Genomic DNA, 26774 nt, shown 5'->3' with positions numbered 1-26774 from the left:
ACATTTTTTCAGCATAGGATGTGTCAAAATAACAATGCAACAACCTTGTAATAACAAACAATGAAAGCAGCGGAAAAAAGGCCACAAACGGGTGTCTTAATACACAAAATCGAGCCGCTATTTTGTCAGTCAAAATGCCAAAAATATCTCAGCACGGTGCAAAATGACAAAAATATCTCGTCATGTTGGAAGCTTTGCACTGGCTCAACAGCACTGTCAAATTCTATGATGCCATGATTTTCAGTGACAGTGACTTCAGTCCCCCGGCGCACAAACACCATTGAGTGGGACTGAGCTAAAAAAAAGTTGGTCAGGTGACATATTACAGAGGAAATGCATCCATTGAGTACGGTTTACCTGTCCTCTTTCCTTGCAATACTAGGCCTACACTCTAAACTGGTCGCCAGTCAGTTGTCGGGCACACAAAGAGACAGGCAACCATTTGGACTCACAATTACACCGCCACTGAGTGGGAATCATTTCCATTCTGCCCACACAGAGGTCAGGCAAATGAACCACTACAACATCGGTGACTCATCCAAATGAAACAGAAACAAAAATAAAATGTCCATGTTTCAAGATCACCCACTTTCAATGAAGTATTAGTTAAGTAACCAGTTGTCATTCTTATGTCGTTGCAGCAAATGTAGGAAATTGGTCAAATATAACCAATAAGTTACTTGTAAAGTAACATAGTTACTTTGAATATAAAGTAACTCTAAATAACGTTTGAGGAATAATCAACAATTGAAATACTTTTTAAGTAATCTATACCAACAAATTGAAAATTTGATTTTTTTCTGACATTGTGATTTCACGGCTTGCTGAGGTATGATATTTTCTCTTAAAAGTATTCACTAATCTCGACTGATCACTGCCAGCCGCCTCGGTCAAAATGGATTATACGTCCATAGCCGTCAATGACACTGAAACATGATCATTGCAGAATCCGTTTCATGGGGCAACACAGCTTTGCGACCCCTTTCACGTCACATGCGATGACTCACCAAATTCGGGGAGAGACTTCGCCTGAGATGACCTGCAGGACTACAACTTAAGCTACTTACTTGAACTTGGGTAACCTTTCATTACCTTTCCCAATGAACTGCTACATCAGCTGAAATGACGGACAAGCTACTGCGTACGTAACAATAGTCATTTCAGAAAAGGGAGACATAAAAAACATATTTCCTCTAAAAAAAAAACAGCCCTGTCAAGACTGCTCACAGATGGCGCTGACAGAATCCGCGAGCTCAAGTTGAACCACATGGCGCGACGGTGTCGGCTCACTCGACCACTAAAATATGTTTTTAATGATGTGACAGATTGTGGATGACCTGGCATCATTTTGTTTGGAGGATCTACCCCACTAGGCCTCGTCTACATTCGCCATATGCCAGATTCAACTTTCCCCAGGCAGACTACGCGTCGGCAAATGATTTAAAACAAACAAAAACAAACAACATTTCTGTTGTAATTTAAACGGTCTATTTGACAGTGAGAAAGAATTGGCAGCCATTTCTATTAAGTGGTCAAATGTCATCCCACAAAAGGACTATGGCTCAATGCTAAATCTTTTGGAACGATGACTGACTCGAAATAAGATTCGAGTACCGTACATTCCTAATATTGTTTTTGCTTTGGAGACTGCAGGCGATTGCAGCAAAATGGAGAACGTAGAGAGGGCAGATTCTGCTGACATGGAACAAATAACCTCACATAAAATCTAACAAGTGTTTATGTTTCGTGGTTTTATGTTTCACTCTTCACACATGGTTCTTGGTAAATAATTTTATCACTGAGGGAGGCCTGACAAAGTGTGCGGCTTTCTGAGTGGACACAGAGATGAACAGCAGCTTTTTTTTGTAATTTTGTCCTTTTTAGTCATTTATCCACAATTGTCAATACGGCTTAGAGAAAATGAGTAAAGTGTGTAATGGCAGCAAAGGGGAGACTATGGATTATCATACTGCAGAAAACCAGAAATAATATAGATCTTTGTGAATCTGTGTTTAAAAAATGTTAGATTTTTCCTCTTCCACATACAAGAACAATGTCCTTAGAACTGGAAAATAAGGCAGCAAGGCAGCGACTACGGGGTGTGATGCTAGCATATCGTTCAGCATGAGCGTTGACAAGCCCTTGAAAGCAACGACCACTCCAAGTGATATTCAAAGGAGGCGAGCAGTAATGCATCTTTTAAGATTTCCCTTATTGCATCTTTAATGTTCTTCCTCCGGAGGATACAACTCGGACTCTGGGAATCCAAGCCTGACTTGAAGCATCGTTTGTTGGCTTCGGCTTTGGTCTTGACCCATCCTCCCTCATGTCTGTTCCCTTTTCAACTTCCTCCCATTTGATCAGTTGAAGTCATGTTTTACTGACATGGATGGCGCTAGGCGTCCAAACCATTGTAAACGGAAGCTGCCAGGCCCTCTAACTTGAACTGGATTGGACGTCCATCACCTCCAATGGCAAAGCAGTCAATTAGCTACAAAAATTGCCTAAACAATTCACATTTTAAAGCAGCCTGAAGGTTGGATTATCTAATCCTTTGGTAAACAAATCCAAAGTGCACTTCTACATAATACATCTGCTGTTGGCTTTCCCATGAAAACTATAATTGCCTCCATACAGAAATAGTAGTGTTAATCATCATGTTACCACGGTGGAAACAGTGTTAAATGTCAATGAGTACTTTGTTTACCAAGGCACATTCTCCTATTAAAAAATAAAGCCTCACTGTTGATTTCCATTAATTTGGGCCTTAAGTTTCCCTCTTTAGTTTTTTTTTTTTTATTGTTAGCATAAATCACCATTAATGCTGAGATTGTCTGTGGGGAGAGACAATACAGTTTTCTCCCTTCCAAACCAAGGCTTAATGAGTCAGCCAAGCTTAATAATTATTCAGCAAATCTGCGACTTTTAACAAGCGTGTGCTGACGATTATGCTAAGATTACAAAGAAAATGTTTCATCATCCTGCCTTAAGTTATTGCCTAATATCTCAACACTTTCACTAGGCGAGCAATATAAGAACGGAAAAAAACTCAAATACACTTCCATCGGGTTGGAACTTTTTTTTTAAACCAGTAAAAAACTAATTATTTGCAACATCATTGCTGACTTAACATTGACGGAAACTGAGAGCAAAGTAGTACATCTGGAAAACTGACTCAACCATTAAAATTTTTAAACTGCCGTTTCATTGTTCCATGAATAATTTAAAACTAAAGTGAACAATTTTAAATAAAGCCTAATTAAGTGTACGGACTACTTTTTGGTTTGACTAAAATGGTGTGAATTTTTGACTCCAATGCCAAAGACTAGAGGTTTTTTTTAAAATGCCTGAAAAGTGACAAATAGGCTCCAACACCCCTGTGACCCTCATGAGGCTAAGCGGTATGGAAAATTAAAATTAATGAAAGAAAAAAATATTCAGTTTTTCCTATACCCTTTCAATCCAAAAACATTCTTAATGATTTACAATCTACAACTTAAATACATAAAACTTATTTACTCTTTTCCCCTTTTATAGATCAATCTTAAAAATGTAAAAAACATGCAAGTTACTGTTTTTCCTAGTTAATTAAAAAAAGAAAAGATGCGAGATGATAAAAGAAAGATTAAATGTTCTATTATTATTATTTATATTAAAAAAATACAAGTAAATAATTCCTATTAAGAGGCACAAAAGACGATTTGGACAAATCCTAACGTCAAAAATCAACAAGAAATTACAGTAAATTCCCTAAAATTAACAAGGAAGTGACCCAATTACAGCAGCTCGGTGAAAGAGTGGTTAGAGTCTCGGCCTCACAGTTTTGGGGTCGAAGGTTCTAAGGTGTGTCCTCATTATGTGGTGTTTGCGTGGGTTTTCTCCAGGTACTCCGGTTTCCTCCCACATCCCAAAAACATGCATCGATGCTGGTTGAACACTCTAAATCGCCACTAGGTATGAATTTGAGCATGAAAGTCCATCTCCCCGTGCCCTGCGATTGGCTGGCCACAGATTCAGGGTGTCCCCGGCCTGGTGCCCATAGTTAGCTGGGACAGGCTCAAGCACCCCCGACGACCTTGCAAAGATGAGCGGTTCAGAAAATGAATGAATGACCCAATTACTCATTACTATTGACAACAATTGACGTCCACTTCAGTCAAAATGGAATGGACGTCTAGTACAGTTACTGGTAGTCAGAGAGTAAAATGAGTGCCCTATAAAGATTACAAAAAAAAATACATTCCATTAAATTTATCTTAAATGTGCCTGGAAATGACAAAGCCATTATCTGGTCAAATGCACACGCACACCTTTCGTTTGGCCTCTTTTCTACCCAAAAGTGCTTTGAGCAGCATTTCCAAAAGAGGGTGAACAGGAGCCAAACCTTGAGCATTACAGCAGCGCTCCAAAGCGATAGATAACATTACCGGGCCACGCTACGTTTTAACCCGGCCCCCTCTCTCTCGACATGACTCAGCATTATGAGGAAAGATGAGGGTGGTAAAAGAAAAAAAAAAGTGATTACATGCTCATTAGGCTCCTCGGAGCTAAAACAGAGCAACGGCGTGATGGATGATAACGCACGGAATGAGCTTACATAGAGTTAGTCGCACTTGCTTGCACTGTAGGATGCCATTCATTGGGATGGATTTCATTTTTTACCGTCTTACTTCACTGTATTGCACTTTTGTCTAACCCTAACCCTATCTCGGAAATCTGCTGGTTGTAATCTTTGGATTTTATAGCTTTTTATGGTTATATAAATAGTGAAAACATAAATATTGATGATAATGCCATCAAAATTCAATACGGTTATAAAATAATGAACATATAAGCAGTCTTGCAGTCTGCAGAGAACATCGCTTGTTCATCACCATGAGCCGAAAATCTTAACCTACAGATGGCTGAGTAATCTGTTTAAAAAAACAGTTTTAAAAAGTATAAATGTGCTTAACTCTTTATATATATATATATATTTTTGGCCAGATCTTTATGAGTTTAACTTTTTTGAATTGACCGTAAATATTCACTCGCCCTGTAACACGAGAAGTGAAGCTGGCACTGACCATTTACTTTTGCTTAAGTACTTAAGCTCTACTTTGACAATTCTTCTTAGTTGTTAAGTTAATGACTTTAGTTATGTTTATCTCATTGGCTGACATTGAAGGGTACAGCATATGATGGCTGCCAACTTTCCAGGTAAAATGCAGTGGAAATCTATCACCTTCAATGTAGTCAACAAGTTAAGAGTTCTATAGTCCTTGTGTTGGAATATACTTCAAAGACGAACCAGGTTCCTTTTCATGTCACTTCAGATCATTTTTGTTATACGACAACACGTTCAGCTTTTCATCAGAGGCTAAGATGACAAGAAGAGCTTGTGGAAGCAAAAGCAGCACTTATGTGTGAGTGACTTACTTGAGGCTGAACTGCTCCACAGTGGAGTTGGGCATCAAATACAAGAAGATCCTGAGGGTCTCTCCTGGCTTTAGGGGCTTCTCGGGCAGCCTGAGGAACATGTTCTTGTCCAGCTGCTTGTCCATCAGCAGCTGTTCCTGGCTGGCCTGATACAGGCTGATGCTTCCGATGCGCAGCAGAGGGTGCTGCGAGGGCGCCTCTCCGCGGGCACCCCTGCGGCCCACTGCCTCGCCGCACTCGCCGTCCGCATCAGGCTCGTGAAGAGTGTAGTACAGCTCGGCCTGCAGGGTCTCGCCAGCCATCCCATCCAGGAGCCCATCTCCGCCGGAGCCCTTGCGGCGGCCCAGTGGGGCCACGTTGACATTAAACCACGGCGCCGGCAGCTCTAGCTGAGCCAAGCACTGCGCCAGGTTCCCTTTCATGCGGCAAGAGGTCTTAGTCTCCCGCACGTCCCTGAAGGCGTGTAGGCGGATGCAGGGCAGCTTGTCCTGCGCTTTGAAGTCATCCCAATCTCGCCCAGCGATGTAGAAGAACACCTGCACGGTGGGGTTATTGGAGAACACCCGCGACTGGACGATGAATGCACGGATTTTCCAGTTGACCGTCAGTTGGCCCGGGATGTCCAGTGGGCTGGTGGGTTGGAGCAACTCCTTGGAGAGTGTCTGGTCGCGGGTAAAAGGCCCTAAGCTGATGTTGACGGCCGGCAGCTCCTTTGTTTGGAAAACCACGAAACTTTCCGAACGATGCAGCGGGTGTCCGCCACCCGCACTTCTGCCGCTCCCGCCCACGGTCCGCCCTGACCCTTGAGCCACTTCTCGCAAGAAGAATGCCAGCTGCACGTTGGACATCTTGAAACTTGCTGGCAGGTAAACGGCGGGCGGTGAGGGATTGGCCGTAACCGATGAGGAACTGAGGAGGGCATCGGAACTGGTCGGAGAGATCTTGCCTGCGAGAGCTGCCAAGAAACAAATGAAAGAGTTCAGAACGTGTAACGTAGTTAATGTCGATGTCTTGATATTTATTGTATGGAAAGACTGTGCATCAATCACAGTGTTGCGTTAATAGTGTAAAGATCTTTTCATATAACCATTTATCCATTAAGCCATTATCAACATACACATTATCTTAGCATTCTAAATCAACAACCAAATCTTATTGATTATTGTTACTACAATAGTCACCTATAATGGCAATAAAGTAAATCTGATTTCTAGAAGTAACTGACAGAGTCAAATCAGTATAAGCAACAAAGCATTATATTGCGTCAATACTAAAAAATGTGGCTTGCTGTGATTTTAAGTCTAATATTTCAAGATTTCCTATGAAATTATGCCCCATTTTCCCGCCCCAAAGCTAGGCAAATATTCTCTCAATTTGGATTGGCAACCCATTGGCTGGCTTTGACTCTGTCAGCCCTACCCATCTCAAATAGACGTCCATCACCGTCAATGATGGGGAAAGGGAAAAATGTCTTCAGAAAATCCATTTTGAACTGTAAGCAATTTTGCTAAAACAGGAAACATGAAGCATCACATGATTTGTTTAAATTTCCCCTTGTAAGCCGTTAGTGTATTGACAATAAACAAATGATATTGCAAGCAAAAGACTCTTTTGACCTCTTCCACAGAAGCTTCAACAAACAATCGCATGGCAGTCGATTTATCCTGAGCTACCGTGATGTCAACATACTTATCAAAACGATCCAGAGATGAGCGCAGAAACGTGACTTGCTCTTCCCATGGTCCAATTCATGGCTTAAAAGTCCCATGTTCCAAATTTTACTTTGAAAAACACATCCCTTTTCTTCTCTTCCTGTGTCCTCCTCCAAAGCAAAACAACTTCCTTTGTTTTTTGTTGAGTTGCAGCAACACTGACACACTCTTCTACTTTCTTTGCTCCTTATTCCAACCAAATGTTTCTTCTTCTTCTTCTTCTTGAACTTGTGGCTTCCAATTCCTGGGCTCGGGCTATACGTGTGTGTGTTTGCGTCTGGCTTCCACGCCAATCTGATGCGGCTCCGGGTGCAGACGCCGGAGAGAAGCCTGCCCCCACCCCCCTCCGGTGGGCCGTGCCGCAGACAAAGCGTCGGGACGCCGCCCCATCCCAGCCGCACCTCGTCTCTTCTTAGCCGACCACACACACACACACATACACACACACACTTATGTTCCCTTATGGACGTGTTCAGGCAGACCTGTGTGTGTATGAGGATGCTACTCCAGCCTCCAGGCAGTAGTTGTAGAAGAGTAGTAGAAGAAGAAAGGATTAGGTTAAGATTATTGATGAATTAGCCTGGCTTCTCCTCCTCCAACCCCGTGAGAAATGTATGAGAATGGAGGCATGTTGCCCCTGGAGGAGGGGGGATTAAGGGGGAAACGGGGGCACCTCACACGCCTGGAATTCCCATCATAAAAGAAAAAGAATTCCTTGCATGTGTGTGTGCACGAGGGGGGACGCCAAGCGACAAAAGAAGAGGAAGAAACGACATCCAGCGGCGGCTTCTTAACGGACAGGCTTTCCCCTTCAAGCTGCCATCAAATATTGGCTAGTAAATTAAAGTAATGCAAAAGTTGACATAAAATGGCATCTTATTAAACAAAACAAAAATTCCCGAATCTTACCAAGAATGGAAAGAGTCCAGAATGTTGTCTGAAAAGTACTTCAAGTTAAGTGTGGGAATTCCCCTTATTGGCAGATGATTTAAAGAATTTGATTAATCTTTCAAGACCAATAGAATAAAGTGTTCCATGGCAATCTGAGCTCCAAACCGATCAAAAGAAAGACCGGAATCTCTTCTTTCAAACAGAATAAAATACGTGGACAATATAGCTTCAAAAATATATCATGATAGTTCAAGAAAATTTCTGATATGGGAACAAAAATGCTGTATTCATGCAAGTTCAGCTTCAGAAGAGCAGCATATTTATTTCAAACATCAGTTAAACTACACTAAATGGCAAGAAACTAACCAACACAGCTTGAAATGGAAACAGAAAGTAGTGTTTAACCTCAGATGTCAAATGTGACATAACTGTGTAAAACTTGAACTTGAGTTTTTACACTTTAAGCAAGGAAAACCAACAAAATATTACTAGAATTTGTTTTAGGTGAATAATGACCAACCTTTGTTTAAATGTATGACACACGTGTCAAACTGATTCCAGGAAGTGCCAAGTGGGTGCAGATTTTTGTTCCAACCCACCAAGCTGTTCTCAATCAGTTTATTGCAGTCAAGTGCTGATTCTTCCAACAGATCTGATTGGCCTAAATGTCTGTGCTGTTTCCATAGGAAGGAAAACCTGCACCCAATTGGCCTTTTGTGGATTTGTTTTGTGATGTATGGGTCCAATAGGAACAAAAACTATATATCTATATCTATATCTAAATATTTGCCTTGATTTAAGAAAATAAATCATGTCAAATATTATTTATTTGCAGTGCATGACCACATTATAAATAACCCATCCAAGATGGCAACTGTCAGGCACGTTGGCTCCGATAGGCAGTCTAGTTCTATAAACTGGCTATGTATACACCTTTGTAGACCCCATAAATAAAAAAGATTGAACTTCAGTCACTGTCAATGGCAGCTAATAAGTTAATTTAACAAAGGAAATCTTCCACCACTTGTAAATCACATGTGAAACCAAACGACAAGTAAATAGCCTCATATTTTGTTTTTTTAAGAGCAAATTGTGCCACTGTCTCACACTGTTTGTCTCTTCTCTGGCATCTGTTCATGAGAAAAAGTGAGAATAGCCCATTAGAAGGCAGGCTGCGTCTGATATGTTTGCGTGCGAGTTCGTCAGGCCAGAACAACACACAGTTGGGCTGTTTGCGTTGTCACTGATGGGCCGCAGTCGTCTAGCTGTTAGATCAACAGGCCGGGGGAGCAGGAGCGCATTGCAAACAAAGTCATTAGTTGGTAACAGAGACAGAGCCCACACAAAACCCTAATGTGCGCAAATTCCATATTTTATCTTGCAATTTAGGTTTTTATGGCTCCAATTAAATCTGCAGCTTATTATCTCGCTGATTCATATGTCAGTGATGAGTCCTTCTTGGTCAGTGTTTACTGTTGGAGCTCTTTGTTAGTTTATTAAAGTAAAGGCAATCGAGGTAGTGAACAAATATTCATTCTTTTTTTTTTTTAACAGTTTGTCCTCACAAGGGTCACGGGGCTGCGGGAACCTATCCCAGCTGACTTGGGGCACAAGGCGAATTGGTGGCCAGCCAATTGCAGGCCACGTGGAGACAGATGACCATTCATGAACACACTCATACATAAGGGCAGTTTAGAGTGTTCAAACAGCCTAGTCTGCATGTTTTTTTTGAATGTGGGAGTAAACTAGAATACCCAGAGAAAACCCACGCAGGCCGGGGGAGAACATGCAAACTCTGCACAGGTAGAGTGACCTGGATTCGAACCCAGGACCCCAGAACTGTGAGGCCGATGCGGTAACCACTCTGTCGCCAGGGTGCCTTGAACACATTTTCATTCTTTTTTAAAATTGTCTAAATCCTATCAGCCTCACAACAGTAAATATTTTTCGATATCTATGATCCTCAAAAAACAGATTAGGGCTCAGACCAACCATTAATAAACATTTAATCTGTCAGTTATATTGTTTGATAACTTGAACTGAATTCCCCCAAACTTTGTTATCATTCCTCTATTCAAATACAGTTGATTAATTTAAACTGGCACTACAGGAAATGCACATACTAATGTTGATCCTTTATTTCCAAGTTAAAGGCAAAGTTTTGGTAAATTTCATAAGCAATATTGGAAAGTTCAGTAAACAAAAACTAAGTTTCTCTCTCAGTGGCTCAAACCCAGTTGGAAAAAGAATGCTTTAATATAATGTTATGATTTTCTGAGTAACTAAACTACAACTCTGACAAGAAATATTGAATGACACCAAAAATGTTCTTTCTCTCTCGAGCTTGCTTTTTGTTGCTTTTATATTTATTTTTTTGTTTTGTTTTTATCACATCCAAAAGGTTGATTTAGAGGAGAGAACAGCACCACGCTCCACTCCAGTGAAACTTTATCCTCATGTCACCGCGTAAATTACAAGGAGGTGAGACATCTTCCGAGACAGCTCGCATAATCATTCCAGACTACAGCGAGATACGACGCAAGCTGGAAGACTTCGCAGAGTAAATCAAGAAGGAAAAAAAACAAACTTGACTTCCCTTTTTAAACTTTAACTCAATGGAAGTGAATGTGTTTAAGCAGGTTTCCTTTTGGAGTAGACAAATCTTATTTTCAACACCTTCCATGGCAGAGTTTCCAGTACCGTGCAGAGGCATTTTGCAATCAGCATCTAAAAAATTACTTCAATTCATACAAATGATATCCTATTTTGCACATTAAACCGCTTATTAGTTAAGAGTTTCCCTTTGATAACTGCCCAATTGGCAAATCACAAGTCTCTCATCACCATGTGAGACATGCTTGACAGACGGAGGGCTTGTAATGATCTGACAAAAAATAAATTATGTCTCCTGAGCAGATAAAAATGATAGGCAAACTGGAAAATATGATAGGAAGGGAGCAAAATACGTGTTACGTGATTCTGTGAATAAAATGTATTAAAAAGGGGAAAAATAGACATCCAAATGTCTTTATTTTTCTTAATTTGAACAAAGCTATCCAGCATTAAAGCCATATAAGAGGGTTAATAGCAAAACATTTATCTACACATCAGTTGTGCAGCACAAAATAAAGCACCGAGCAAATTACGTTTAAGTATTTGGTTCTCCAATAAATTTATATAAAAATAGTCCAATCTCTATGTTCAGCAAAGTTTATTTCACCAGTGTAAAAATACCTATAGATTGTATAAAATGTAGAATATATGCTTTTTTTTTGCAATGTACCTCTGGATTATTTTAATTTATATAAGAAATAATGCAATGCGTTAAATTGAGCTCTGATGATTGTGGTTTTCTTGACTTTTATATTGTCGCTGCACAGTTTTTCTTTGTTTTGCAGTTTGTTTCACTAGTTTAAATATAGAATAGTACTGAATATGTATTTTTTTGCAATAGGCCTCAGAATTTTATTGTTGTCTGTAGCCCTTAATTCTTTCACAGCCATTGACAGTTCTCGACATCAAATCCATTTCAATTGTAAAAGCTGGCATTGAGCAATCTTCTTTTACTGCAATTGACTGCCAATCTATTTTTAGTCAAAATAGATTGGACTTCTATTGCACTGAATAGCAGCCAATAAAGTAATACTAAGAAAAAAAAAGCCAATAACCCAATCTTTTCTCAGGCTCGATTGCCAATCACATGCTCGGATCTGGGACGTCTACAAATAACGGTATAACAGTAATACACCATAGCATGCAATATCGGGAGTAAGAAGGCAAACATTACACGCCGGGAGCCAACGAAAAGTCACACCACGCAGGACAGTAGGCCGCTAGTCGAGTGGGTGGTGGTGGCCGGACCCCTTGAGCGGCGAGGCGAGCAACACATTGACATCGTGTCTCAAGGTCACCCTCAAAACCTTTCTATTGAAAGCCATCAAAACAAATCCTTCTAGACAATATCCGCTCTTCCGCGGGTTAGAGTGGACGCAGATGGGCTTTCCAGTGTAACCCGATGCCTTTTCCCCTCTTCCACTCGATGTCCTATTACACCCCGGGTCAGTCAGGATTCAATTCACTTCCTGTTGCACTCCCATTTCAAACTAACATCTGTTGTGGGGGTTGTCAGGCTGACTATCTAAGGGGGGGGTCTAATAGTTATCCCATTAAGTCACTTCAAAGCCATTAATAAACATCAGGTCGGGTGTTAAAGCCTTTTTAATCGCTCATCCCAACTCTGTTGTCTTGTTAAGGCATGCGCGTAATAACCCAATAATTGATTGTAAAGGATTTAGTAGAAATTGGTTGTTGATTAATTAGGTCTGAAATCTACTGTGACTAAATTAGAATGCAGGAAGGGAAAAAGACATTACAAAAAGCAATGAGATGAACTAGAAATACACCATGGTTGTGGACAACTACAATGCTCATTGGACGCTGAATCTGAGCTTTGTCAGGCTACAAATGAGCATGCTAGACGTCCAATCCTATTTTAACTCGGAGGGTGGTCCCAGTTCAAATGCGTGTGCGGTCTTTGGTCACCGGTCTTTTGGTCGCCGGACTTTTGGTCGCGGTCTTTTGGTCGCCCGGACCCAAACAACGGGCGACCAAAAGACCGGCGACAAAACAAGGTAAAACAACACGGCCTACGCATCAATAAAAGCCAACAATGGCCCTGAGCAGTTTCACTGAGCGGACGTGTGAGTGTATAAGAGCGTGTATGTACATGCGTTGTCCCTTTAAGAAGGTACGTCAGTCAGGGTCTTAACAAGTTCTCCAACAAAAAAAACAATAAAAGTCCGGGAAATTTGGAGCTTTTCTTTAGCTTAAGAATTACTAGGGCATTAAGTATGACTAAATAGTTATTCGCAGTTTGTATTTAGGGAATTTGAGCAACGATTTAAATGGTAATTATCAAAAACCTTCTGGGCGACCAATCGACTGTGTACCAGCTTTGTCAGGCCACAAATGATCATGCTAGACGTCCAATCCTACTTTAACTCGGAGGGTGGTCCCAGTTCAAATGAATGGGAGTCTCTGAGTGATAAACTAAGCAGTTCACGGGTTTTGGCAAACTCGACGAACCCCGCAAAATATCCTGAAAATATATTCAAGTGCAGATCCCTCGTCTTGTTGGTCTTCAAATCCACTTTGGGTCGGATAAACGCACTTGTGTCAGGATTCAGGAGCGCCTAGAGTGCCACGAGCCCACACAGCCGCCTGATATTAAACCATACCCAAGTGAGTGGGAACATGGAGAGGATGTGATGAGAAGGGCAGACATCAGGTCTTGAGAAGGAGAAGTGCATAAATGTCTCTTCAGCGAAAAGGTCAGGGGAGAGAGCTCATTGAAATGGGGCGTTCTCTCCAGGCAATGCTAATGTTTCACCACGGAGGATTTCCCTATTGATTTTTTTTCTTCCTCCCCTTCTTTCAGATGACACGTTTCAGTCACATGTGGGCGAATTGCTCCATTTGAGCTGGAGGGCAATTTTCACCGAATCGTCACTTCGGCTATAGCGGAAAGCAGTCATGCCTAAGGTCGTTTGTCATGTTTGACAAGATGTGCGTTTGAGAGTGACGGCAGAAACTGTCGAGAATTCAGGAAAGCTAAAGAGAAATATGGTGATTGGAGCAGAACTTAAAAACCATATCATGTGGGAGTGGACTTTACCCAAGTTGATAGGATTGTACTTCACTCAACCACACCTCATAGTCCATTTTTTGTAAAATATACAACAACAAAAAAATCGCAAAAACAGTTTTAATCCCATCTTGCTGCTGAACATCACAAACAAACAGGCTTTACACATACATATCCTCTTCCGTTTAGTTTTAATACAGTGGCGGCTAGCGTTTTAATAGTCGTTGTTTGTTTTTCCTCCAAGAAATTCATTCATTTTATCGAAAAATGGTTAATACATGTTTTGTAGGGAATTGGAACAACATGAACACTGCTAATAAAAAAAAAAAGTATTATTTCCGGGGGAAACCTGCAATGCAAACTCCACACAGGAAGGTCGGATCTCACCGGGGATTGAACAACGACGGCTCAGAACTATGATGCGTACATGATAACCACCACTCCACCAAGCCTGTATATTTCATCATAAAATAATTCCCATTTTTATGACATTTCGATCGAACAACTATATGTTTGATAAACTAGTTACTATCTTTTTCCTTGTTTATCAACATATAAAAACGAATCCAACTTGAAACTGCGAGTCTTACTGAAGATGTGTGCAGGACTAATTTAGCACTTTTTGAACATTTTCCTTAGTTTCATGTTGCAAGTCCACTGCCATTTATCGCTGTCGATGGCAGCCAATTAGTGAGTCAACATCTTGCACTTCACAAAGCTAAATTCTACTTTTGACACCAATCACTGCTGAAAAAAGCCTGAATGCAAGAGTTTTCTACTTCTCAAGCCTAAGTAAATTGCATTAATAACAATTCACACACACCAATGTGGAAAACGATAATATGCATTTCCAGGTAAAATAAATTAGCATGCATTCATTAGTCCCCGACTTGACCAAATTAAATTAGGTTCTTTGTCAGCTATTATAACAAGTACAATACACTGCGGTGTGATTAAGGGTGTTAATTATGAGAGATGAAGGCTCTTCTTTCTTAGCGTCTCCCCTTTATAATGTAGCATTATATTATACACAGTACAGCTTTAATCACACATAATATGCAAGCTTTACCAAAAAAAGGAATATATAACCAGTTTGACACGAGCTAAGGGAAAAGGAACTTTTTATGTTCACCCATAAAAAAATCATCCATAATTTATATTGACAGTTGCCTTATCTGGTTCGACGGAGGCTGTTTGGATGGCGACGTGGGCTAAAACAAGAAAAGACAAGTGATGGCGCCCCAATGAAAGACACCATCCATTATTCAAGCTACTCAGGTAATAGACGTTTCATAACACCCTGTAGACGATATATCTGCCAGACGGCTTTCAAAGTAAACCAAAACATCCATGGCTTTTTGTTTTGTGCAGGTCGTGCCCGCGGCCATCAAGTCAAATAAGCCCTTGGTAATCGTTAGGATGTCAGTTCAAAAATAGTCACAGGTATTTTAATGAACGTAGTATTTACTGGTTAAAGCACTTGGCGGAAACAACAGATAACTTGCTGGCCCTGGGTTTTAAAAGCTCGAGTGTGGAATGTTAAGTACTCTGACACGCAATGTAAGTGCTATACACAACTCAAGTATTCCACGGCATATTGACACCTCACTGTTTACAAACTGATCCGTTCATGTTTTTGCGACCGTTGAGTGAAACGTCCTATAGAAAATTGCTACTTTATACTAAATTGAAGCCTACATTCTAAATTATGATTACGGGTCCTTGAGACTTCGACTGTCCTAGGACGTGACCGGACGTTTCGTCGAAAAACGTTTGGTCGACCGGACGTTTGGTCGACCGGACGTTTGGTCGACCGGACGTTTGGTCGACCGGACGTTTGGTAGAACGGACGTTTGGTAGAACGGACTTTTGTTCTACCAAAAGTCCGTTCTACCAAACGTCCGTACCAAAGACGTTTGGTAGAACGGATGTTTGGTAGAACGGACGTTTGGTCGCCGGGTTCACTCGCTGTCAAATTATGACAGAGAGTTTACTGTTGATATTTTGATATTAGATATTAAACTCTCTCTCATGATTATAATTTTGAGAGCTGGTTTCAACAGTAACAACCCGGCGACCAACCGTCCATTCGACCAAACGTCCGGTCGACCAAACGTCTTTTGACGAAACGTCCGAGTACCGTCATACGATAACCCGTCCTCAACTTTCCACAGCAATTCATCTGATTTTATGCAATAACTAAAACTGCTGTCAAAGCGTACTTTTTTTTCTTACTTTGGTGCTTTCACTTCACGCCAAATTATATCAAAACAACAAAATGAGTGATGACACAGGAAAGGTAGAGAAACTGCTTATATTTAATAAGGTCGACCAATTCTTTTGTTTCACGAGCCCTTTTGTAGCAGCGGCGATGCGATACAATCATGGCTCAGTTTACCTTACACAAAGTATTCCCCTTATGGGAAAAGCCCTGCCTGTCTGGATCACTTCTCGGTTGCGTCAGATGTTATTGAGACACCTCTAGGGCATTTGCGTCTTTTCATTGATTCGCCATGGCTACAAATATAAGAAATGTACTTAACAACCCGTGGCGGATTTACCTTTAGTTGTGAACATTTTTGGTACTTAAAAAAGTTAACCTTAATTTGACCCTATAAATACTTATATTTTGGATCATACTGGCCAAAATTGTAACATTTGGCATACAAGTGTGGCCTACATTACCCAAAATACCATGTCCACATACATGGATGCCAGATGTCAATTGAAATTATATATTTTATCTATTTTCTTATTTTTTAGTGAATAAATCAATTCTATAGTTTTAAAATGTTAATCAAAACAAAACCAATAAAATTGAAATTTATCATTTTTAAAGGTTACGGGGTAGAATTGGGAACTTTGGAATGGATTTTGCCATTTAGATGTAAAATACAACTCTACTTATGAAAAACTCAAGTTACGAAACATTTCTGGAGCAAAATAACTTTGTTAATAGAACGCTTTAATGAAGAGCTTGGCAGGGTAACTGGATTCTATTGAATCATTTTACGCCGTTATTGTCACCAATCTTCTATTGATAAGGACAAAATAACTCAACTCCAACTCAACTATAGTTTTGATTAAGGGATAAATTAAAGTGGTGAGACTTTTCTGGTTTCACAGCGAAATCACAGCAAGTGTAATTAATGCTGCATTAAACTTATTAGTAGGTTAGAGGACATGCATAGCTCTAATTGAGGCCCTGGAGGGAAGAACACATCTACGATATAAAAATACTTTTTTTTCTGACAGTAGGCATTAATTACATACTGTAAAAAAATTCAAGAAAAACGTTATGGAAAAGGCAGTTGTTCAAATAAAGTTTCAGAGTGGATACATTTATTATATTTATTTGGTTATATTTAAGAAAAGAGTGTTAATTGACATTCTTAAACATAAAATATGCCCCTTTTCTCATTTCTGGCTAAACTAAATTGATTAAAACACAGAATAGGGCTGCTCCCTAGCAACATGGCTGACTATTTTGTATGTGTGTGTGCTGGTATGAGAAACAAATCTACTCGATTCACTGTCGATCAATGAAACCAATTAATTCCGGTATTTATATTGGGGTGATTCTGAGGGAGTTTAGGGAAGGCCTTCACAACATTAATAAATTAATAAATGTGAAATGATATTAAGAGTAATGCTTCTTGACCACCTATTGCTATTCACATTCTTTGTTTACATGATTCTCAGCAGGATGAGCAAATTATTCACAGCTCAGTGTTTGCAATCCATCGCACATTACTTTAGTTTTAACATTTAATTGGGAATACAAACACTTCATTAGTATTATAATTTATGGGCGATCAGCTAAAGCTTGCACAAGCTTTTGTCTATGAATATTATCTATTTTTCTCACCCTTCAAGGCAAAATGAAAATGAGACCTTCTTTTGGCACTTAAAGATAAGATTATCAAAAAATAAAGAGTTTAATGAAAATGAGTTAATACTTCTGATCAAAGGCCAAGGTTATTTTTCAACCAATTGTTTATGATCAGTGTGTTTTGGCCTTTTTTTCAATACAAATCAGTATAAATCCTTAAGGGAACTGAACAATGACATTTTTTAATGGTGTATGTTATGATCGGAATGTTTAAAATCTTTCAAATCAGCAGTGGTGTGCCGCCAGGGCCTTCAAGGCCTTCTCTGCTGGCCTAAGAAATATCTGAATCACAGACTGATGTTAATTATATTTTGTCCATGAATACTTATTAAATAATTCCAAATTGTCTGTTAGCTTTCCCCCATTTTAGTGCAATTTTTGCCGTTTCGCCATTGACGTTCATCCCTGTCTTTTCCCGGGAAAATCATCCCCCTGGCCCGGTTGTAATGTCTGAAAGTATTTGTATTTAATCATTAAATGCTGCTAGGAAGTGGATTTTACCCCATTTTTGTGCATTGATGTCGCAGCTGTAGCAGCAGTAGAGGTTTTATAACCATAAAATAGTTTTTGCTGAAGGCGTCACTAGGAAATGCACGGACCGCCACTGCAAATCAGTGGAGAATTTTAGTTTTGGTGAGAGATTCTACTTCAAGTAACCTTAACACTATGTTTGTGAACACAATGATTAGGATTAGACTTTGCGGTTGTAATGTTTTCCGTGTTCACCTCATACATCTGTCTTTAAAGTATCATTAACAAATGTATAATTGCAATCACAGCAATTGTTTAAATGAGACAGGACTTGCTCTGTCACTCAGAGGAGCTCACTGCGATGATGCAGTGTGAAATCTCACCAGAAAAAAAACCCTCCAAACACAGCCCTTGGTTGTTTTTCCCACATCATGTCGGCGAAACCAGAGGCGCCGGCTCGCTTTTGTGAGCAAAGTTTGTCTATTATCCAGCTGCTCTTCACACTGGCAGCTTTCTAAGTGACTCCACTGAGAAAAAGCCAGCTTTGTCTCAACATCTCCTTTCGTATCGCTGTCACACACGCACACAAATACGAGCGCGCACACATCCACGTGCAGTTTGTGCTGGTTTTGTTCTCATGGTGATGGTGTTACACAATTTGATGGCGAGTCACCATAACAACCAATGGCAGTAGAAAAAGGAGTCCTGGGAAAAGGCGCTCCCCTTCACTTTAGGAGGATCTTGAGACAATGTACCAGCAGCAGATTATGGAAATGTTGTGGATGGAAGGATTGGAATCAACAAGGGGGTTTAATGAAAATTGTAGGCGGGGGAAAAAAGAGAAAGCGTTTCAGCGGTAACAACGTAAATCTTTTCACGCAAGCATTTCCCATTAAAATCCAGCACTGTAAAACATCAGGCGACGACGTGTTAAAAGTCGGCAAATGTGTCGACGGCTATTAAAAGAACGATTCGGTTTGCAGGATTTGAAAGTAATTTGCGGTCGTAAAGTCCAAAAACAAGTCTGAAGTGCTTTGGGGCCATTTGGTAGTGAGCTCATGTTACCTACGTGGTTTTTGGCCCGTGCTTTGATCTACTGTCCACTAACCATAATAGCCAATAAAATATCACATTTAAAAAAAAAAAATCAACCAGAACTTGCCCATCTTGCTTTAAATTACATTTCTTGGTTTCAGCCTACAAAAACGCCAACAAAAAAGCAAAGTAGATGTTCCGACGGTTGAAAATTCTAGTGGAGGTCTAGCAAAGAACATTTGCAAAACATAGTTCTGTTCTATTTGACTTTAAAGTACAGTAAAATACATTTATGTCCAATACCTCACACATTTGTGGACACCACGTCTTCATGTGGTTAAATTTTTCTATTTTATTTTGTGTAAATGACTAAAATGAGTCACTTGCTCTATAAAAGGTAAGAAAACTCATCGCGTTATGACCGTTATTATCATCTGGCATCATTCCAGTGTTTTATATGCAAACTAAAAAATCCATATCAAATAATTGCAGTTAACTGTAACAGCTACTTAGGCGAAACAATGTTATTTTCTGTGGATTGTCAAACAGGCACGATACACTACATATGCACACTCAATGTAGCGATGCAGTCACATGACCTACAAGGCACTCTGTAGTCCCTTTGGAGCTTCTATTGTTGCATGAAATGGTCCGTATGAAAGGAAACAATCCAAAGTCAATGATCTCGCATTGCAAGACAAACAAGCCCCTGATGAAATATTCACCCCATCAAAAAAAGAAATGTGGAGGCTTTTGTATTATTGATTGTAAGAACAATAGTCTGTGATTGTTATTTATAAAAGGCTTAAAAGGGGAACCTTTTACAGAGCGGATAAGGGTATAGAACACTGAGTGCAGGGAAAAATGCTTGCCTGCTGCCCCCCTGGAAGGCGGAGGTTAACGTTGTGCCAACCCGGGGTTAATGGAATGCTCAGGGTGGACGCTATCGCGGCAAGGAAGCATCCAGAAGGGCTCGAAAGGGCTCGAGATAACCCAGCTGTCTGGAGAGATACGACGGATTGAAGTTTGAAAATGAGGAATTGTGTGACAGAGGGTACTCGGTTGCTTCGATGGTTGTTGTCAAGCTTCTGCGACATAGATGATGGCGATGGTGGCTCGAAACGATCGCGCAAAACAACTGGTGACGGAACGAATAAATGACTAACTAACTACCGAACTTGAATAAGTTCCAGAAGCAAACTCTGCGCTGTTTTTTTCCAGCTTATTTCTCCTACGCCAAAACAACAACAAAAACGAAAATCTTCCTCTGAGTTTTGCTCCTGCCGAGTCGCGAACATCAGGATCTTTGCAATGCACTTCAATGATAGGAAAAAGATGTCTCCGACAAATCAGACAGCGCTCATCAAAAGATTTGCGCAAAACCTCTGTTATGCAACCGAGGGGCTGAATAAACAGCCCTTGCTTTGGGGGATGAGTGATGAGGGCGAGGAAGAGGGGGTGTTACTCACCCTCCACAATTCGCTCTCTGTCAGTGTGATAAAAAAATATGTCGAGAAAGGGAGATTAGCCACAATGGCGTTACTTGTCCGCCGCTGTCTAATAGAACGACAGGCGCGAGGATCGTCCAGACGCCTCGTAAAGACTACAAAGAAGCGTTGAAGGCCACCTTCTTTGAAAGCAACCCCATTTTTACATCTTTTCTACAAATATACCTGTCTTTCTACACATAAATATTACAACTAACAGGAGGCCATGTCATTATCATATCATTAGGAAGGTTGTTGTTCAGGGTGTCAAGAAGAAAAAGTAAATTAATTCTATTGTCAAAAAGATAATAACAGAAAATAGCTGTCCACACTCTTTAATGAATACATGCCCACCTGAGCGACTGACTAGATAACTAACTGTAACTGACTGATTGAGATAATGACCGACAAGCGAGAAGGAAAACCTAGTGACCAACCACTGAATTAACTCCAAGTTATTTACTGAGAAATGACTCCATTAACCAACTACCTGACAAAGTGACAAATTAGGCTGGTGAAAAAGACGCAAAGAAATCCCCCGACTAAAGAGTTGGCTGGCTCAGTGACTGACTAGCTAAAGAACAAATTGCCTAACAGATGAATCGGTTGACTATGTACCGGATTAACTTCCTATAACTGCCTTGCAGTGTGGCGACAGTATACGAACGACTAAATGGACAGACAAACTATCTAACCCAGAGACTAACTGATTATCTGACAAACTGATTAACTAAACGAATGGACTAACTAACCACATCTGGTAAAATACCACACAGAGTAAAAGTGAAAAAATACACAGTGTATCGAAAGTAAGGGAGTGGGGTGAACTATAACTTCGGGACAGCTTAATCGACTTGGTCATGCAAAGATTAACTTCTGCCTTTTGAGTTGTGCGTGGGACCAAGTAAAGCTAAAAACGAGCTAAAGCCCATGGTGAACTTTAATCTATGCAGAAATAATGCAAAAAAAACCTGAAAGCATAAAAGTTGCACCAAAAGCCAATATTATGCCGAGAATCTGTGTAGGCAAATTCGAATTGGAAATATTCCACGTTTTAAAACAGTAAGGGAGTCAAAATATACGTAGGATGATTAGAGAGCGAGAGAGTTTGTATTGTTTTATTCAAAGTCTGGATTAAAAGTGGTGACATGGAATAAAAGCTATAAAGACGACCTGGTGATTTTTTATGGGTTTGCAGCGGGCATGGACATATTCCAGATTAGGGGTGGGATAAGTGCCTTAAAAATGCCAGGGCAAAGCCTGGTTGTAGCCTTTGTGGCCATGAGGCACTCCCCTAAATGCATCTATGCCATATAAGGCAATTGATACAACAATTAAATCCCGTCACACTATTTTACTCCCATCACACGGTGGCTCGTCCAACTGGAAAGCCATATTCCATTTGCAGGCACCTCTTAAGGTGTTTTAAGGTTTTATTCTCGAATTGATCGCTGTGCGGTACTGAGCAGAGCTATATAACAAAGCTGTCGACAAGGTGTAGGAACTGTGGCCGTCACTCGGACGGCAGGGGGGCGCTGTGTTCACCGTGAGAGACAGTACAAGTTTGTCAGCGCCTCTCTTTTTTTATTTTTTTTTTTAGCTGGAGTAGATCTCATTGATGAGCTCCCAGGAGTCAGAATTGAGAAGAGAAACTGGGATGGGAGCATTAATAATTCATGCAAACTGCATCACATGGGCAAAGAAGTGAAGACAGTTGTTGGAGCATCTGCACTGTTGTTTCAACACAAACCGCGAGTCACAATAACTTACCTACTCTTTTACTAATTTGAACCCTAACCAGAACCCTACTTTATTTATGTAAAAGCCTTAAAACTTTTGAAAAACAGACCAAGACTATGTAGAAGGACGTTCAGCACTCACCAATACCAACTACGAAATACCAATAAAGTATTACCTCGAATATCACGGTTAATACAGACCAGACATGGCCGCAAAAATCGAAAAATCGCGAAGCAGGGTCACCCCTATTATCACTACAATTTTTTTCCCTTCAGTGCTGAGTCCAAGTCGCAAGCGGAAGACAGCGGAGTGGCTTCCGCTTGGGAGTTACAGCGTGGATTTTCACATTTTTATGAACTTAATTTTAAAAAAAAATAATTAATAGCAGAAAAAAATGCAAAGAAGTGAATTCGCGATAAACGAGGGAAGACTATACTTGCTAATACCATAGCACTTGGAACGCAATGTACTGAACATGACAACTTCATATATCAGGAAGCTGAAGTGGTATCAGAATAATAGTATCACAGTTATGGATTGTACTGTATATTTGCAGCCATTTCAGTGCGGCACTAATTAGGGTTATTATTGTAGGGTAAGGCTTGGTAAAGATTAATAGGGTGTGGGTTTAGTTAGTTAGATTTAGGAATTAGCTTTAGTAAAGTGTTGTGCTGGGATTATGATTTAAAAAATATGCAAAGGTGCTGACAGCTGCCGTCATGTTTGTTCCCAGTTGATAAAAAGGTGCAGTTAACACACCTCTTTTTAATCAGGCATTTCAGCATGGTGGTTGACAAACACTCAAAGTGATAGGAGGGAATCTGTGGGCGGCCTGAAGGGTGTGAAGGACATTTGCATCTGTCCATCATTCTTTAATAGCACATGCTGATTGTGTCGCGGCCAACATCTGTCGTGCTCGTCAACAGTAACAACACCATGAAGTTGTGAGAGCGGTGATGGCAATTGCGGCATCCGTCGCGGCTAACATCATAATTTCAGACCTCGGCTCATTGACATTGTGATGACCTTGATTGGTTGCACATGACATTCAGAACAGTAGTCTTTCTGCTCAGTGGCATAGTCATATTTAGTTAGTCCAAAGTTTTATCGGAGTTAACTCCTCACACTAACATGAGCAGAATCTTGTTCACAATAAAGCCATGTGCAGCAGCAGCAGCATCTCATGCATGACAGGTACCGCCACTGTTGTTGAGGGCCTCCTTCTGGCTGAGTTAAACGATAACACTGATAGCTTTAGTGTCTGACAAAGTGTGTCCCCTGCATGGTGGCATTCATGTTTTTGAATTTCAGTTCTGACCGACTCTTGACGACGTCAATCACGATGGAGCGCTACATCTTTTTTTGTAAAGACAGCATCTTTTGATGTCGTGATCATAGATTAGTGGCTTATGTCACAAATTGTAAAGTCTAGAGAGAGGGGTCAGCTCAAAAAGAGACGGCAAGTCATCTGGTTGAGAGTTTGAAATAATCTGATAATGCATGCATCAGAGGATTACAGTTGTGGCCCAGAATATTATGGATTTATGAACTCGGTGCTAAACCAACACACAAAAAGAACATTTCATGTCAAACGTTTATTTAGTGCTATGCTTTTTAGACAGCAGTGCTTAAGAGAGCGACGTATGATAAATGGGTGATGTGAGCCAATTTGTGGCAATCTCCCGGTGGTTAGCATCTGCAGTGGGAGGTGCGACTGTAATCGGGCCCGACATGGCTGCGTGTTGCTCACTGAATAAGCAAGTCAGGAGAAACATTCTACCGGTGTAATTGAGAGGGCTGTTAGCGTCTCACTAAACTGATCATATTTGACGACTTATGACATACTTTGCAATCTCAGTTAAACCTTAAGAAAAATATTGCATGGTTACGGTTTGTGGGGTGTCAAGTTATGTATTCGAGCTACTTAATTAACTTAATTGAGCAAAATTGTATGGTAAGGAGAAAGAAAAATAGTGCAAAGTGCAGAACCCGTTTTCTAGAGGTTTCCAGGACCGTGACAATCTGGTTTTAAGACCTGTCTTTAGTATTTCAACCATTACCACTACTAAAGCAAACTCTGGCAAAACCATTACCTTAACAATGCAAATTTGACCATGAGCCTAATGCTATCATACAAAATCATACTCTATCTTAAGTCTTTTGTGGTTTTTAGCAGCACATCCTCGAAATATTCTTGTGCTTTTGTGATCACACTGATGAGCATGACTGGTGCTAAACAATGATGGACAAATGCAAATATCCTTCACAGCCATCAGGCCACCCACCGCTTTGCTCCTTCACTTTGAGTGTTTGTCAGTAACACACTGAGAGGCCTGATTAATAGCAGGCATGTTGCCTTCCTGCCTCTCCCCTCTTTGAGAATTGTCTACAAACAACCATGACGAGGGAGCACACTGAGCATTAAATGTTACTTTATCAAATAACATTTACAAGCAAAGGCTAAAAAATACTTTATTAAGAAATTCAATAGTCCGGCACTCATAGAAGCCACTAGAAGTAATAACAACAGATAATAAAAGGCGCACATATTCAGACGGAGGTATTGCGCTGTCTTAAAACAGCTGGAGCAAACGATTTACTGAATTATTCCATTCAGCATTGTGGGAGAGGATCCTGTCTCTGTGATTGCGGTTACAGGGAATGGATGTTGGCATTGGTAGGAACTCTTACATGCGTGCATCCACAACGTTTTCTTTAATCTAGCCCTCGCGAGCAATATGGGCGCTATGTTTCCAAAATAAAATCACTATTATTTTTCTTTGCATAATGGATTTTCAAATCTAATCTCATCACATTGTGTCCCGCTTATCCAAAGGCAGGTCATGGGGGCAGCAAGCTAAATCAGCCATCAGGCATGCCCTCTTCTTGCACTTGAGTAAAGAGCTACTTTTCAAGGGTTTTGAGTTAAGATGGGATGTTTACCTTCACCGGAACACATCAACCGTATCCCTGCAATTTTGACGCCCTAACCTATCCCTACCGACTATAAGCCTGGTCTGCAAATGTACGATCATTTAACACTTATCTCAGCCATATCCTCCAAACGCTAACATTCTTAACGATAACCCCCGAACCTGCCGTATGAATCATAATCTTAACTCTATCCTAGTTTATGAGGATGATAGGATAGGGCAGCGTACATAACGATACGTCATGAATCTAAATGTTTCCCGGAATTAATATCGCTGAGGACTAATCTGTATGCGTGTAGCTGCGATGTTTTAAACGGCGGGATGGTGGAACAGAACATGACGAAGGTCTTCTTATTAATGTGAACATGAATAAGGAGGCACATCTCATTTGAATTTTGAGCGCTTTAAGCGACTGCATTTTGTTATTTTAAGCAGCCATCTTTGATCCAGACATCTGTGCCAAGAAAACCATGGAGTGCGTCCGAATTTAGAAGCTTTTTTTTTCATTTTAATTGCATGTATTGCTAGCTTGCATAAAAGCATGACAAAGGACACTCTTTTTTGACAATTTAAGACTTTGAGAGCATTAAAAGTATTAAAGAGTTTAGTTCCAGGGATGCGGCACAAAGCTAATATGTCTGGGAGCAAGTGGTTGCACTGTACACGAGGGCGTATATAGCTAGTACCTGCAAATGTGGTCATTTCCGATTTCAAATTCAAACTAAGAAGCAAATGTGAGCGCACAAACACAAAACCACTAACACAAATTGGAGGATTTTAATTAAGGATTAACTCGAGATGAACACTGATCCTTGTTTTTTTCCCTTCGGATCCTTCCTTCCGACATTTATTTGCACAAAACTTGGTAACAGTTGCTGCTCTATGAGGACAAACTTTAGTGTTTGATCTTTGAAATTGTAGCTATGGTTTATCTTCAGATGGCACATTTAAACACTTGGCCAAGAATAACTTTAGAATTCCAACAAAAACTGAACTCTGGGCACAATCTGGGCGTGCTTTGCTCCGGTTTTAACTTTGCACTACAGATTTATATTTGCTTAAAATTTCAGAATGTGTATTCACCATTATTTCTGGGCTTTTAGCAACTGTTTTGAAGATATTCATTAAATGAGAGGTTGATAAACATCTCCAAATAATGTCATCTTAATCAAGCGTTGCTGGGTAAACAACAATTTGAGTCAAGCGTGTGTGTGGTGTAGATAATTGTGCAAAAAGTGTATGAGCAAGCCTTTTGGACCAAACGGAGGCACGGCTGTGTTTGCCTTTCACACTTAAAAGGATCTTTGATATTCATTCTCCGCATTGAAACTTCCTGGCGGCATTCAATTTGGGATTCGGGGGAGAAAGAGAGAGAGTTTGACTACTTTTGAAGAGTTCTCTATCAACGCAGAAGTTACGTGCTCTTACGTTATATGCAGCTTGTTTTTATTTCGCCTAGTTTTCCTCTCATATAGAAAAGAAGTTGTTATAATGCGCGAGAAGTCTCCAATACAATGGCATTCATGTAAACCAAGTTTGTCAAGTTGGAAT

General features: G+C 40.4%; 1 protein-coding gene across 3 annotated transcripts in view; it reads right to left on the bottom strand.

Annotated features, from left to right (window-relative positions):
- Positions 1-26774, bottom strand: part of tmem132e (transmembrane protein 132E) — a 198056-nt gene that overhangs the window by 58787 nt on the left and 112495 nt on the right. Inside the window, exons 1-2 of one of the 3 annotated variants that reach the window (XM_077592689.1) lie at positions 8542-8619; positions 5419-6373 (exon numbers count right to left, since the gene is read on the bottom strand). In XM_077592689.1, the coding sequence (XP_077448815.1) occupies positions 5419-6266 (848 nt within the window). In that variant the 5' untranslated portion in view covers positions 6267-6373; positions 8542-8619. Of the gene's footprint in view, positions 1-5418; positions 6374-7107; positions 7584-8541; positions 8620-26774 lie in introns of those variants that run through there. The other 2 variants (XM_077592687.1, XM_077592688.1) reach the window with 2 other exon arrangements.

This window comes from Stigmatopora argus, chromosome 22, assembly GCF_051989625.1.
Source record: "Stigmatopora argus isolate UIUO_Sarg chromosome 22, RoL_Sarg_1.0, whole genome shotgun sequence".
NCBI classification, from domain to species: Eukaryota; Metazoa; Chordata; class Actinopteri; order Syngnathiformes; family Syngnathidae; genus Stigmatopora; species Stigmatopora argus.
This window is presented reverse-complemented; position numbering and strand designations above follow the sequence as displayed.